Source organism: Eleutherodactylus coqui, chromosome 3, assembly GCF_035609145.1.
Source record: "Eleutherodactylus coqui strain aEleCoq1 chromosome 3, aEleCoq1.hap1, whole genome shotgun sequence".
Lineage (NCBI taxonomy): Eukaryota > Metazoa > Chordata > Amphibia > Anura > Eleutherodactylidae > Eleutherodactylus > Eleutherodactylus coqui.
The window spans coordinates 30,149,842-30,163,203 of NC_089839.1; the positions used below are offsets into that span (position 1 = coordinate 30,149,842).

The 13,362-nt window shown below is 43.7% G+C and overlaps 1 protein-coding gene across 1 annotated transcript in view; it reads left to right on the forward strand.

The window, feature by feature from the left end:
• Positions 1-299: 299 nt before the first annotated feature.
• The window catches only part of LOC136620555 (zinc finger protein 665-like), a 174,157-nt gene continuing 161,094 nt past the window's right edge, over positions 300-13,362 (forward strand). The window contains exons 1-4 of the mRNA XM_066595402.1: positions 300-384; positions 3,773-3,916; positions 4,028-4,195; positions 4,279-4,402. Of these exons, the coding sequence (XP_066451499.1) occupies positions 3,809-3,916; positions 4,028-4,195; positions 4,279-4,402 (400 nt within the window). The 5' untranslated portion in view covers positions 300-384; positions 3,773-3,808. The remainder of the gene's footprint in view (positions 385-3,772; positions 3,917-4,027; positions 4,196-4,278; positions 4,403-13,362) is intronic.

The window sequence follows — 13,362 nt, forward strand, 5'->3', positions numbered from 1 at the left end:
CCCTGACTCCTCCCACACATGTGACCGATCACATGGTCATGACATCACCAAAGGTCCTGCAGTCACTAACAATTACATGACCTATCCCATGTATGTAACGGATCACATGGTCATGACATCACCGAAGTCCTGTAGTTACTAACAATAACATGACCTATCCCATGTATGTAACTGATCACATGACGATGACATCACCAAAGGTCCTGTAGCCACTAACATGTACACAACCAATGAACAGCATGTAACGCATCACATCATTGTGACATCAGCGAAGGTCCTGTAGCCACTAGTCTCTTCCCTCTGCAGGTCAGTGTTGGTCGGGGTACATGTGACTTGTAGTCCGCTCGTCGTCTTCTTTCTTCCCAGCAGGAGGTTTTTCATTCAGTGAGTTCCAGGTTCTTGCTTTATTATAGTTATTACACTGAAGTCCTGCCAGCAGGGGGCAGCACCTGCCATAGAGAGTGCTGCTTCTCCGGCTCACACAGTAGGGGGTCCAGATGTAAATTCTGCTCTCCGACCCCTGGAAGAGTCCCCATTCTCTGGGATTATATTCCCATCACACAGCACTAAACCAGATGCAGCCCCTTCATTCTCAGGTCCTCTTCTTTTTATCCAAAATTCAAATTCTCCATCTGCTCAGGACCATCATGATGGCTCCAGCTAATTCTTGCCACTTCACAGTTTGCAGCCCAGACATGGTTGTCTTAGGGTATGGTGGAGGTATCTATATAGTGATTGACACAAGACAGAGTCATGGGCGTAGTAACTGGCCTAGGGTAGCGGCATCGTTGTAGTAACTGGCCTAGGGTAGCGGCATCGTTGTAGTAACTGGCCTAGGGTAGCGGCATGGGTGTAGTAACTGGCCTAGGGTAGCGGCATGGGTGTAGTAACTGGCCTAGGGTAGCGGCATGGGTGTAGTAACTGGCCTAGGGTAGCGGCATGGGTGTAGTAACTGGCCTAGGGTAGCGGCATGGGTGTAGTAACTGGCCTAGGGTAGCGGCATGGGTGTAGTAACTGGCCTAGGGTAGCGGCATGGGTGTAGTAACTGGCCTAGGGTAGCGGCATGGGTGTAGTAACTGGCCTAGGGTAGCGGCATGGGTGTAGTAACTGGCCTAGGGTAGCGGCATCGTTGTAGTAACTGGCCTAGGGTAGCGGCATCGTTGTAGTAACTGGCCTAGGGTAGCGGCATAGTTGTAGTAACTGGCCTAGGGTAGCGGCATAGTTGTAGTAACTGGCCTAGGGTAGCGGCATCGTTGTAGTAACTGGCCTAGGGTAGCGGCATCGTTGTAGTAACTGGCCTAGGGTAGCGGCATCGGTGTTGTAACTGGCACAGGGTAGCGGCATCGGTGTTGTAACTGGCACAGGGTAGCGGCATGGGTGTAGTAACTGGCCTAGGGTAGCGGCATGGGTGTAGTAACTGGCCTAGGGTAGCGGCATGGGTGTAGTAACTGGCCTAGGGTAGCGGCATGGGTGTAGTAACTGGCCTAGGGTAGCGGCATCGTTGTAGTAACTGGCCTAGGGTAGCGGCATCGTTGTAGTAACTGGCCTAGGGTAGCGGCATCGTTGTAGTAACTGGCCTAGGGTAGCGGCATCGTTGTAGTAACTGGCCTAGGGTAGCGGCATCGTTGTAGTAACTGGCCTAGGGTAGCGGCATCGTTGTAGTAACTGGCCTAGGGTAGCGGCATCGTTGTAGTAACTGGCCTAGGGTAGCGGCATCGTTGTAGTAACTGGCCTAGGGTAGCGGCATCGTTGTAGTAACTGGCCTAGGGTAGCGGCATCGTTGTAGTAACTGGCCTAGGGTAGCGGCATCGTTGTAGTAACTGGCCTAGGGTAGCGGCATCGGTGTTGTAACTGGCACAGGGTAGCGGCATCGGTGTAGTAACTGGCCTAGGGTAGCGGCATGGGTGTAGTAACTGGCCTAGGGTAGCGGCATGGGTGTAGTAACTGGCCTAGGGTAGCGGCATGGGTGTAGTAACTGGCCTAGGGTAGCGGCATGGGTGTAGTAACTGGCCTAGGGTAGCGGCATGGGTGTAGTAACTGGCCTAGGGTAGCGGCATGGGTGTAGTAACTGGCCTAGGGTAGCGGCATGGGTGTAGTAACTGGCCTAGGGTAGCGGCATGGGTGTAGTAACTGGCCTAGGGTAGCGGCATGGGTGTAGTAACTGGCCTAGGGTAGCGGCATGGGTGTAGTAACTGGCACAGGGTAGCGGCATGGGTGTAGTAACTGGCACAGGGTAGTGGCATCGTGTAGCAGTTAGACTAAAAGCTGAGTCTGGCTGCTATATTCAATATAGATTGGAGAGGGGAGAGTTTAGTGAGGAGAAGGCCGATTAGCATTAAGTTACAGTAATCAGGCCAACAATAAGAATTTTGCTGATTCCACAGTGAAATAAAAATGACAGCTTGTAAAGATACATATATATATATATTTATTTTTATTTGTCTTTCAATCAGTGAGAAACGAGCATTTTCATAGTAATAACGAATTGCATGATTTTACATATTGATCACGCAGGATCATTCCCATTGAAAATAAGATCTAACTTTAGCAGACGGGATCGCAGCCTTTTGTCCTCTTTATCACGAGGTCGCCTCAGAGCAGTCTTAGCTCATAATGCCCTTGATGCCCATAAAGCCTAGGAGCCATACTAGTACCACATACTAAAAAGGAGGGATAACGTTTTGGTCTGTTAGTAAATGATGAAAACGCAAAAAGTTCAGTTTTTGAAACTTTTTAGTGTCAGGTAGGTCATCCATAGGAGCCCCAGTTACAGGGGAAAGCATCCCCTGTAGTGACATTAGTCTCTTGCAGAGCTGCCAGGGTCTGCAGTAGCAGGGAATCTCAGAAGGTCACATGCTCCCCCGAGGCTTCCGTGGTGAAAGTGCATTTTACCTTCACTTTCCCCACACAGGGCTCATTGAGCACTGTGTATCAGGGAAGTAGAAGGCAGAAAGGGTTAAATACCCCTCCTGCCTTCTGCTCCGGGTTATCAGCTGTCACTAACAGCTGATAACCTGTTCCTGTCTCTGATTGCAGAGACAGGAGACTTAAAGTGCCGCCGTAATTTTACTATTGGCAGTGCTTTAAGTCCAGGACTATCGCCGTAAATTTACCGTGGCTGGTCCTAAACGGGTTAAAATTCAGTACGGTTTTTAATTAATTTGCTATCAGTAAGGGTGCCGGATGGCATAGGAAGCACATCAAGGGAATAACGACACCATGGCGTATTGTGCTCTGGTATCAAAGCGATTTTACATAATTTTCAACAAAAGGTTTAAGATTTTCTATTATTTTTTTTTCCCCAAGCGTTGGATGAGCTGGATTTTCTCGGCAGGGGTCCTCAGTTTAGAACACTAGTAATCAGCTGTTATCCAGCCCACTATTAGTGTGTATGGAGGTAGAAGCTGACAGTTCCATGCGCATTGCAGCGGCTCAAGTTGGTATTGTATTGAATTAATTGGGAACAGTGGCTGCAATAGCAACTTAGGCCACAGGATATGGGATAATTTGCTGATCAGTGGGCATCTCACTGCTGATACCCCCTGATCTCTAGATCAGGAGTCCCATAGCAATCACACTCACTGTGGTGTTGCTGCACCTCCCACCACCATGACCACCACCTTCCCCGCAGTGAGGTGCAGACAATGAAGTGCAGGTCTAGCAAGTGCACTGGTCTATTCACTTTCAATAGGACGGTCTATCCTGTCGATATGGGATAACTTGAAATTATGGTACAATTTCTTTTAAAGGAAGATGTTCTTGTTTCCCTCAGGTTCCTTAGGTACAGGACTCTCACAGATACAGGATAATGGTCCTTTCCATCAATGACCCACCAAGGATGGACAAGAACAGAGATGCCATGGCTGCCCGGATATTAGACCTCACCCTGGAGATCATCTTCTGGATAACTGGAGAGGTGAGAGCTTCACGTGATGTCACTCTTATCTCTAGTAATAAACAGGGGAATGATGGGAAAGGTGAAGGATTCTTAGGCTCCATGTAGTGATCAGTGTCTCACCATCCACAGGATTACTCAGTAGTGAAGAAGTCGTCTGGTGAGTGTGTGACCCCTCGTGTGTCAGGAGGACGGAGCCGGACTCAGAGCCCCATCACCGAGCCTTCACCTCATTCACTGATACATGAGCAGAAGATCCTAGAACTTACCCAGAGGATCACTGAGCTGCTGACCGGAGAGGTGAGCCCTGCTGGGAATGGGGGACATTATATAAGAACACCAAGGGAGGAGTCTGGAGGATGACGGTATATTGTGTGTGTCAGGTTCCTATAAGGTGTCAGGACGTCACTGTCTATTTCTCCATGGAGGAGTGGGAGTATTTAGAAGGACACAAGGATCTGTACAAGGACGTCATGATGGAGGATCAGCAGCCCCTCACATCACCAGGTAAGAGGAGACCTTCATTGATTGTAGAGGACAGTTTTGAGGATCGGCTAGTCTCGCCATCATCTGATCATCAGATATATAAGGTATTCAGTCTGTCTGGTTATTTCCTATAGATGGATCCAGTCAGAGAAATCCCCCAGAGAGATGTCCCAGTCCTCTATATTCCCAAGATTGTCTAGACGTCAAGATTGAGAAGTGGGAATATTTAGGACATCAGGATATGTACAAAAATGTCAAGATAGAGGATCAGCAGCTTTTCATATTACTGGGTAAGAGGAAACCTTTCTTTGTTGTCTCACTATCATCTGATCATTAGATATATAATGTATTCAGTCTCTCTGATTATTCTCCATAGATGGAACCAGTCAGAGAAACCCCCCAGAGAGATGTACCAGTCCTCTATATTCCCAGGATTGTCCAGAGGAAAAGCAAAATGTCCCACTAAAACATCAGGTAGATGAAGCTGAGATTTCTGCAAATCTTGTAGCATTTCATTGCGCCATAACAAACCTAGCACCTAGCAACCATTAAGTGATTTCACATTCAGTACCCTGTCAGTTCCCATGTTTACATGGCACAACTATCACTGAAAATCACTACTTTGAGTGATCTTTTTCCCCATTAAAGCCACCCTTATCCTTGAGGTGAGATAAAACTGTACAAATATTCTCATTGTCAAAATAAAAAAATCAAGCTTCTAGAACAGTGGTTCTCAACCTTTTTCAGCCCAGCGCCCCCATTAGGTATTGGGATGGTGGCCAGCGCCCCCCTAAGCCTTACTAGTAGAGATGAGCAAGTATGCTTGGATAAGGCAGTTACTCAAGCGAGCATCGCTCTTCTCGAGTAACTACTTTCTCGTCCGTGCAGGCTCAGAGGGGGGAGGGGCGGTGATGTGAACGGGGGGCGGCAGGGGGTAGCGGGGAGAGAGATCTCTCTCACTCTCCCCCCACCCCTGCCGCCTCCCGAGCCTGCTCAGACGAGAATGCAGTTACTTGAGAAGAGCGAAGCTCGTTCGAGTAACTGCCCTATTCGAGCGTGCTCACTCATGTCTGCTTACTAGTTTAAACCCAGTCAAAGCTTAGCTTGTTTACAAAGTTAAAAGTACAAATTAAAATACTGAATACTTTTTTTTGAAAGTTTGATAGTGTTTAACTAATGATTAGCATTAATTGTGAAAACATGTCTTTAAAAATTACCAAAGAAGTATTCTACCATACCATAATAAATAGGTTTTATTACAGAAGATAATTTTTGGGGGAAGCAAGCAATAATACCATCTTTAATTATCATTTGATAGAAATGTATTAAGAAAATGCAAGATACACCTTAATTCTTAATGGTTAGAAGACAAATTAAAATGCAAGAACAATGAAATTTGACTAATAATAATAATGCTTGCCACAATCAATCTGTGTCATTAATGGCTGTCTTGGGACTGATGAGCAGACGCCAATTCCACGATATCTGGTTCTATCTTTGTCAACTGCAGTCTCAAGTCGCCCTTTACACATATCTGAAGTTTGTTTCTTGCTTTTGTCAGGAGCTGCTTAACTGCACTGAAGCCCCTCTTCATTAAGTACGTAGTTGGAAAAGCTAACACAAGCAACTTAACTTCCTGCCACAGGATAGGATAGGAATTCTTCACTTTCACCCCAAAATATTCTTAGCCACATTGTTGGAAAAGTGTTTGGGCTTCGCTATCATGTTTTAATTCGATCAACTGTTCTTGTAATAAGAGATGAAATTCTCCTGCGTCTGCTGAAAATGGATTGACTACCCACACTGGTATTTCAAGGGTACATAGATCATGAAACCTAGTTTGCATGTTTTCTTTGGCTTGTTTGAGCCATGAGCAAAAAACGTCTACGTCTGGATGTTGAAGTTTGTCTCTGTCTTCGCCTGTGTTAGGGATATTTTAGGGACCCCTCAGTTGATATGTTGACAGAGCTCAGAGAGCGGGGCAGAACAGTTTCACAGAGAAAGTACAACAGTAACACCATTTAACAATTATACATACGTCCACCAAATCACAAAACTAACATTTACACAAAGAACAGCAAGACTATACTTTAAAATTCTTATAGGTTTTCTATTTTTACACAGACAGTGTAATTCACTTAATTCATTACAAGTTTCTATTCCATTCACACTTGGTTTACTTCTCTTTCTGTGACCCTGAATACAGACTGAAGTCCAAGAATGATAGCCCTCACCTTTTCAAAATAACTCTCACTGTTATCTCTTTGTGAAACAGCATAATAGCTTTTTCAGCACTGTTACATGCTTCAAATATGGCAAAAGATATTAGAAAGCAGCCAAAATATGCAAACAACTTTAAACATTAGTAATTACAAGAGGTATATCCCCCTGAATGTTCAAGTAGAAATATGAGTAGAACATGAAGCACAGACTACACAAAGTTGTTTTAGTTTAACTGCAAGGAATGGTTAAACACATAAACACACAGTAGGAGCTTCTAACAGCCCCACCTTTTCTGCATTTTTAACCTTTGTATTCTTTCACTGTGGAGAAAAGCCCCTCACAGGATGTGAGTGGGCTACAATTTTCTTCAACTATCAATGTGCATTTTTCTCTTTTTTTCTTCTCGCAGTTCCAAGAACTGTACCTTACTCAGAGATGAGTAAGAGGGCTCACTACTGCCCTTTTCCACGCTTTCTGCGTAATCTTATACAGTACCCACAACACAAAGAGAAAATGTGCACAGATTCCAGCAATCATGCAAATGCCTGTCCTTCCCTGACTCTATTTCCCCATGAGCTACTATTGAAAGTCAGTCGTATTTTATATAGGTACAACCTTTGGGTTGCGAGAAGCCTATCTATAGGTCAATAAGGGGATTTCATAGCTTGTCACTGTCTGTCTGCTACCTTCCACAATACCCAGACTTGGAATAGTACATATAAACAAATGCCAACAGCAAAGCAAATATCTTCCCACTCAAGAAACCTATCAGCCCATCAAGGTACTTATGAACCTGAAGTCTTACTTACAAGTAAGCATGCACATTTACCCTCAGACCAGAGAAAAATCAACCAAGAAGCACAGATCAGGTTGGCAAGATAATGTCTTACCGTACAGTGGCTGTTTTTCAGTCTGTGATTCCGGGCTGCTACTTCCCACTTGTGTTCTGAGAATAGGGGTACAAAGAGCATCCTTTTTTTCCCTGCTTCAAGCCCCACATTGGGCGCCAATTTTGTTAGGGATATTCTAGGGCCCCCTCAGTTGATATGTTGCCGAGTTTTGAATTAGTAAAGTGTTACAGGCCTGGACAAGTCAATGTGACACAGCCAGACAAGTTGTATTCCAAAGAATTCTAAATTTTTTTCTAAGAACATAGACCTTTATGAAAAAAGAAAGGGAGTGGCTTTATGCCAAAGCTGTAAACAAGTTATTTCTCACGGATAGAAAGTGTAGTCATGAGAATCAGACATTTGATTGAAAAACAGATAAACAATACATTTTCTCACTAAACTTAAGACATAACAACTGATATGTGAGCCTGAGAATCTTCCGCACTAGTGATGCTGGCTGCACGCCTAGAAAATTCATATCTCAATTTGTAAAAGGGAATAGATCTAAAAGGGCATGAGATGCTTAAAGGAGACACTAGTTAGTTTGCAAAGAAAATTAATCTGAAAATGATAAGATGGCTGACTGGAGACAAGATGGACCATTAAAAGCAGGATCTTAACACGTGCAATTTCTTGAAGACTCGAAAACTAATAGAGCTCGCATCGACTCAGGTTATTGGAATGAAGGTCCAGTTTGGCAATGAAGGAAAAGATTATACCTTTAGCCTTAGTGAAATTAATTTTGTCTCTTTGTAGCTTTGTGTTGAGTTTGTCAAATATGTCTACAAGATAGGCAACGTTCAGCCACCTGACTTTGGTGTGTAGGAATAGACATTTGAATTCTTCATCATGGTCTTGACAGAGCTTGCAGAAAAGACGTTCGTTCAAAGAGTGCTTGTTAACAGCATTAATTACATAGCGCAGAGAATCATGGAATCTCTCACATAATTGTTTAGCAACAAGGTGCTGCCGATGGATCACACAGTGGACTGCCATTATGCCAGGTATAGCAGATTTTAAATTTGTATATAGAGGAGCCTTTGTCAGCATTGAGAGCAGATTTTACAAATAACTTGCCTACAGTGCTGCGGTTCTCAAACTTTGACTTTAAACCACAAAAAAATGAAATGGTCTTACCCACTTTGTTTAAATGCATTTTTGCAAGGTGATAACTCAGTCTCGAAGGCTTCATAGCTTAATTTGAAAATGCCTTTTCACAAACTAGGCACAAGGGAAGCTGTCCATTTGTAGGAGAAAGATGAATCCGTATTTCAAGTATTCACTTGAATATTGACGGCATTTCTTCTTTTCAGCCATTTTTATAAAGTATGCTTCAAAAATGCACTGCTTATGTCGCTGATCATATAAAGATGTATGACTTTTATAACTCCATGACTCCACTACAGATCAATCATACTGGATACCCTAAAGAACAACCTAACCCGCTGTATTATATAATGCGGCTGATTGGTTGAAACTTACAATTGTGTGGGTCTCTGGGAGTTGTAGTTTATATCAGTGTTCTGAAAAGACTCTTGGCGTCCACTAAGACTACAACTCCCAAAGCCCCACGCAAGTAAAAGTTTGAAGCAGTTGCTGCCAATCAGTGGCATTATGGAATGCAGCGGGTTAAAGCCTGCTGTAGGTGATCCAGTGTTATAAAGTGTGATTGATCTGTAGCAGAGTCATGGAGTTATAAAAGTCAAACATTATATGATAGAGGCGCATAGGCTGCACGCAACTCCCATTGTATGTAAGTGATTCATGTGGAACTAATTGCCTTGGTTTGCGTCGGTTTCGGACTTTAATGATTGTTTTCGGACGCATTATCGACGAAAACAGAGGTATCACTACTAATTTTTAGAAAAATGTAGTTACTAGATGAAAAAAAAAAGCAAAGCAAACAGAGAACACCCCCCTACTGCCACCTTTATGTTCCAATGCCCCCCTACTGCCACCCCTTTTCGTTTGACAGCTCCCTTGAGAATTAAAAACGTCCACGTTGAGAACCACTGATCTAGAAGTTGTCAGAATCAAATGAAACTTACTTATATCAACATTACAATCACACATATTAAGTGATTACAACATCAGAGCAATAGGATTATTTAATGTGGAAAGCTGACTCCTTGTAGGCAGGTTCTAGTAGACTGTTGTACTGCCTCTACGTTGGATGCAAGATGTGATATGGGTAGGCATGGAGGCTCTAGTACCCTGTTGTACCACCTCTAGCTTGGATGCAGGGTGTGATACGGGTAGGCATGGAGCCTCTAGTACCCTGTTGGGTCACCTCTAGCTTGGATACAGGATGTGATATGGGTGGGCATGGAAGATCTAGTACCCTGTTGTACCGCCTCTAGCTTGGATACAAGATGTGATACAGGTGGACATGGAGGCTCTAGTACCCTGTTGTACCACCTCTAGCTTGGATGCAAGATGTGATACTGGTAAGCATAGAGACTCAAGTACCCTATTGGGTTGCCTGTTGCTTGGATACAAGATGTGATATGTGGGCATAGAGGCATACAGGTTTCGTATGGTATCTTTCGGCATATTGGGGCATCATTTGACACCCGTTATGTGTGGTGTTGACAATTATCCTGTTTGAAAATGCCTCTTGGATGCCGCCATGAGAGGAACACATGTGCCTGCAGGATGTCCTGAACATATCGCTGAGCTGTCATTGCCTCTCGTACTACTACTAGGTGTGACTGACTGTAGTATGCGATGGCACTCCAGACCAGCAATGCGGATAGTGTGCCGCTCCACAACTAAGATAGTATTGAGGTGCTCACTCCAAGGTGTCTAGACATGAACATGGCTGTTGTCAGTGCCCAAACTAAACCTGGATTCACTATTGAAGACAACCTGGTTCCTTTCCGGAGCAGTCCAGGTTTATTGTTCACAACATCATTGCAAACTGAGGCAACGGTGAGAGGATGTCAAAGGCCGTACATGTAATGGCCATAGTGAGATCAAATGTCCTTCAGCCAAGCACCTGGAAATGGTTCAGACAGTCACAGGGGCCTTTATCGATGGTGCCACCTGTCTCTGGATGGAGGACAATGAAATAGTTAAGCTGTGTGTACTTGTCGCATGCTCAGACAATTCTCTCTAGTTGTAAAGTCAAACTGGGACATGAACACTCTGTAGCGTCTTACCGGCATGTGAACTGCAGAACTGCGAACTGGACTCAGAAACAGTGGACATAGCTGAGCAGCAGACCTAAAACACGGACTAACAAACTCTTGAAACACCCACCAGCATACAAATAAACAGATGGAATTGCTATAAGTAAGAGGAATTAGTTAGTGAATTGGCCAAGACAATTAAGCCGCAAGCCCAACTTCAAGAATCCTAGTTGTCTCATGGTCCCTACTCTAACAAGACAACTAACCCAGGATACCTGCCTGCAAGCAGGGCGATCGCCCCAATAAGGATGGCCCCACACTGGGACCTAAGGACCTAATTAGCCCCAGATGGTAAATAATCCACAGCAAGACAGTTCATATCACATGCACTGAGAGCCGCACAGACACGCAGGAGCATGACACTGTGCACACTGAAAATACTGAACACTGCACAGACACCTCATGTCAGGCCACATGCACAGAAGATATAGAAGACTGCACAAACATGAAGGAACACAACACAGTTCACACTGAACACACTTTAGCCTGCACAGACAAGCAGGAATACAAAACTATGCAAACTGCAGGAGTGAAAACTAGAAGGCCCTGACAAAGTAGCTGGTATATATAAGCAACAGACCTGTGAGATTGGCAGACTGGAGCAAACCACACCCAACCAGCTCAATCAACCGCACCTGTGAAGCTGTGCCGCTAGAAACACTATGGTACAGCAGATCCCAGCCAGCACAAACCAAAACAGTAACTCTCCTTTAAGGAGGGGCCTCTGGGGATACAGGTGCTTACCACTACTGGTGGTCTGCGAAGGGCGTCTTCGGCCCGGCTTCCTTGTTTGCTTGCTTTCACACATCCACTGGTCCTAATTCCTTTTTAACAGTCTGGTCAGTACAGCCCAGATGGGAGACAATTTCTTGATACAACCATCCAGCTTCTCACATTCCAATAATGTGCCCTTCTCAGACTCTGGTAACTGGGCGAAAGCTCTTCGAGAGGTTATAAAAATTGGGATTATTTACTTTAGAAAAAAAGATGGCTGAGGGGCGACCTAATAACTATGTATAAATGAATCCGGGGACAATACAGAGATCTCTCCCATTATCTATTTATACCCAAGACTGTGATAGTAACAAGGGGGTACCCACTATGTCTAGAGGAAAGAAGGTTTCTACACTGACAAAGAAGGGGGTTATTTACTGTAAAAGCACAAAATGTGAGACTATGGAACTCTCTGCCTGAGGACCTGGTAATGGCAAAAATCGATAGGTACGAGAGGGTCCTGGATGCCTTTCTTGAGCAATATAATATTGTAGGTTATAATCATTACTAACTTCAGAATGGTCAGTAATCCGGGAATTATTTCAATTGCCAGATTGGAGTCAGGAAGGAATTTTTTTTCGCTTGAATGGGGAAAATTGACTTTTACTTAATTGTTTTTTTTTTTTTTTGCCTTCCTCTGGATCAACATTTGGGGGAGGGGGGTAGTTCGCTGAACTGGATGAACATATGTTTTTTTTTTTTCGACCTCACATACTAGGTTACTATGTCGTAGAGGATTCTAGTGGTCAACAAACTCTACACAAGTGGAAAATCTTTTTTATAAGCCAAGGGTAGAAACACTTTTAGAGCCTCAGGTAGCAAGACAGTTCTTCTAATCACGCCACAACTCGACTCATTTGCATATCTGCCTGAGATGTAACTGCATGCCGAGTTTTGTAGCAAAACAACAACTGCTTCTAGATGCTTGATTTTTTTTTTAACAAATTGTATATAACTGTAAGAATAGTGTGAGCAGCATTTCACAGTAAGGTCACCACAAAGGAGAAGCACAACCGCTCTCCAGAGAAAAGAAAATTCAGCCTTCAGTGGTGATAAATGACTTCTTTAGTGTAAATGCTGTGAATTTGCGGAATAATCTTATAACCGGTGTTAATGAGTAGAGTGTCCGCTGTAAGATACACTCTACGCATGTCATACACCAAGGTGATGAATAAAATGCCTGGTTGAATGTTGATCCGGTCTGATCACCACTTGAGCAGATTATTTTTTTTAAGACCGATTCGTTCATGTCTTCTAGGGGTTTTAGACCTCCGCCTGGATAGAAGATAAACTAGGAATCTTTTTCTCTTTTCTCATGGCTTATTGTGCTATTCTTGCAGGAAAGTTATGGAGAAACTACAAGTGGACTCTCTAAACCCATATCAGTTTCAGTAAACGGTAAGAGCCTTTCGTAAAGCTAATAGCAGCACCACTTGCACCCGTTGGGGATAAATAACGGTCAAGTAGTTGTTTCAAATTAATTTCAATATTTAACTTGCTTAAATATACAGGATAGAAATGACATAAACTTATGTAATTGAATCATGCAACACAGAGAAAACTGTACAAATGTGCTTCAGACAAAAAGGATATATGCACTTTTAAACCGTTTAGATCTTGGCATCTGTCCTCCCATAATTGCATAGTATAATTAGAATGTAACCAATTCTTTTAACTTCATATGAATTTTCCATTCCTTACTTAACCCCTTAAGGACCAATCTGTTTTGTACGTTAAGGCCTCATTTATATGGGCGACAAACTCACGCAATTTTGTCGCATTGCTACAAATCGCATGTATGTGAAGCCCATGCTTTCCTATGGGTTACTTCACACTTTCTAGCTGCAGAAAAAAATTAAAGAATACATATGCATTACCTAAGAAGCGCTGTGAGCCCAGCCTC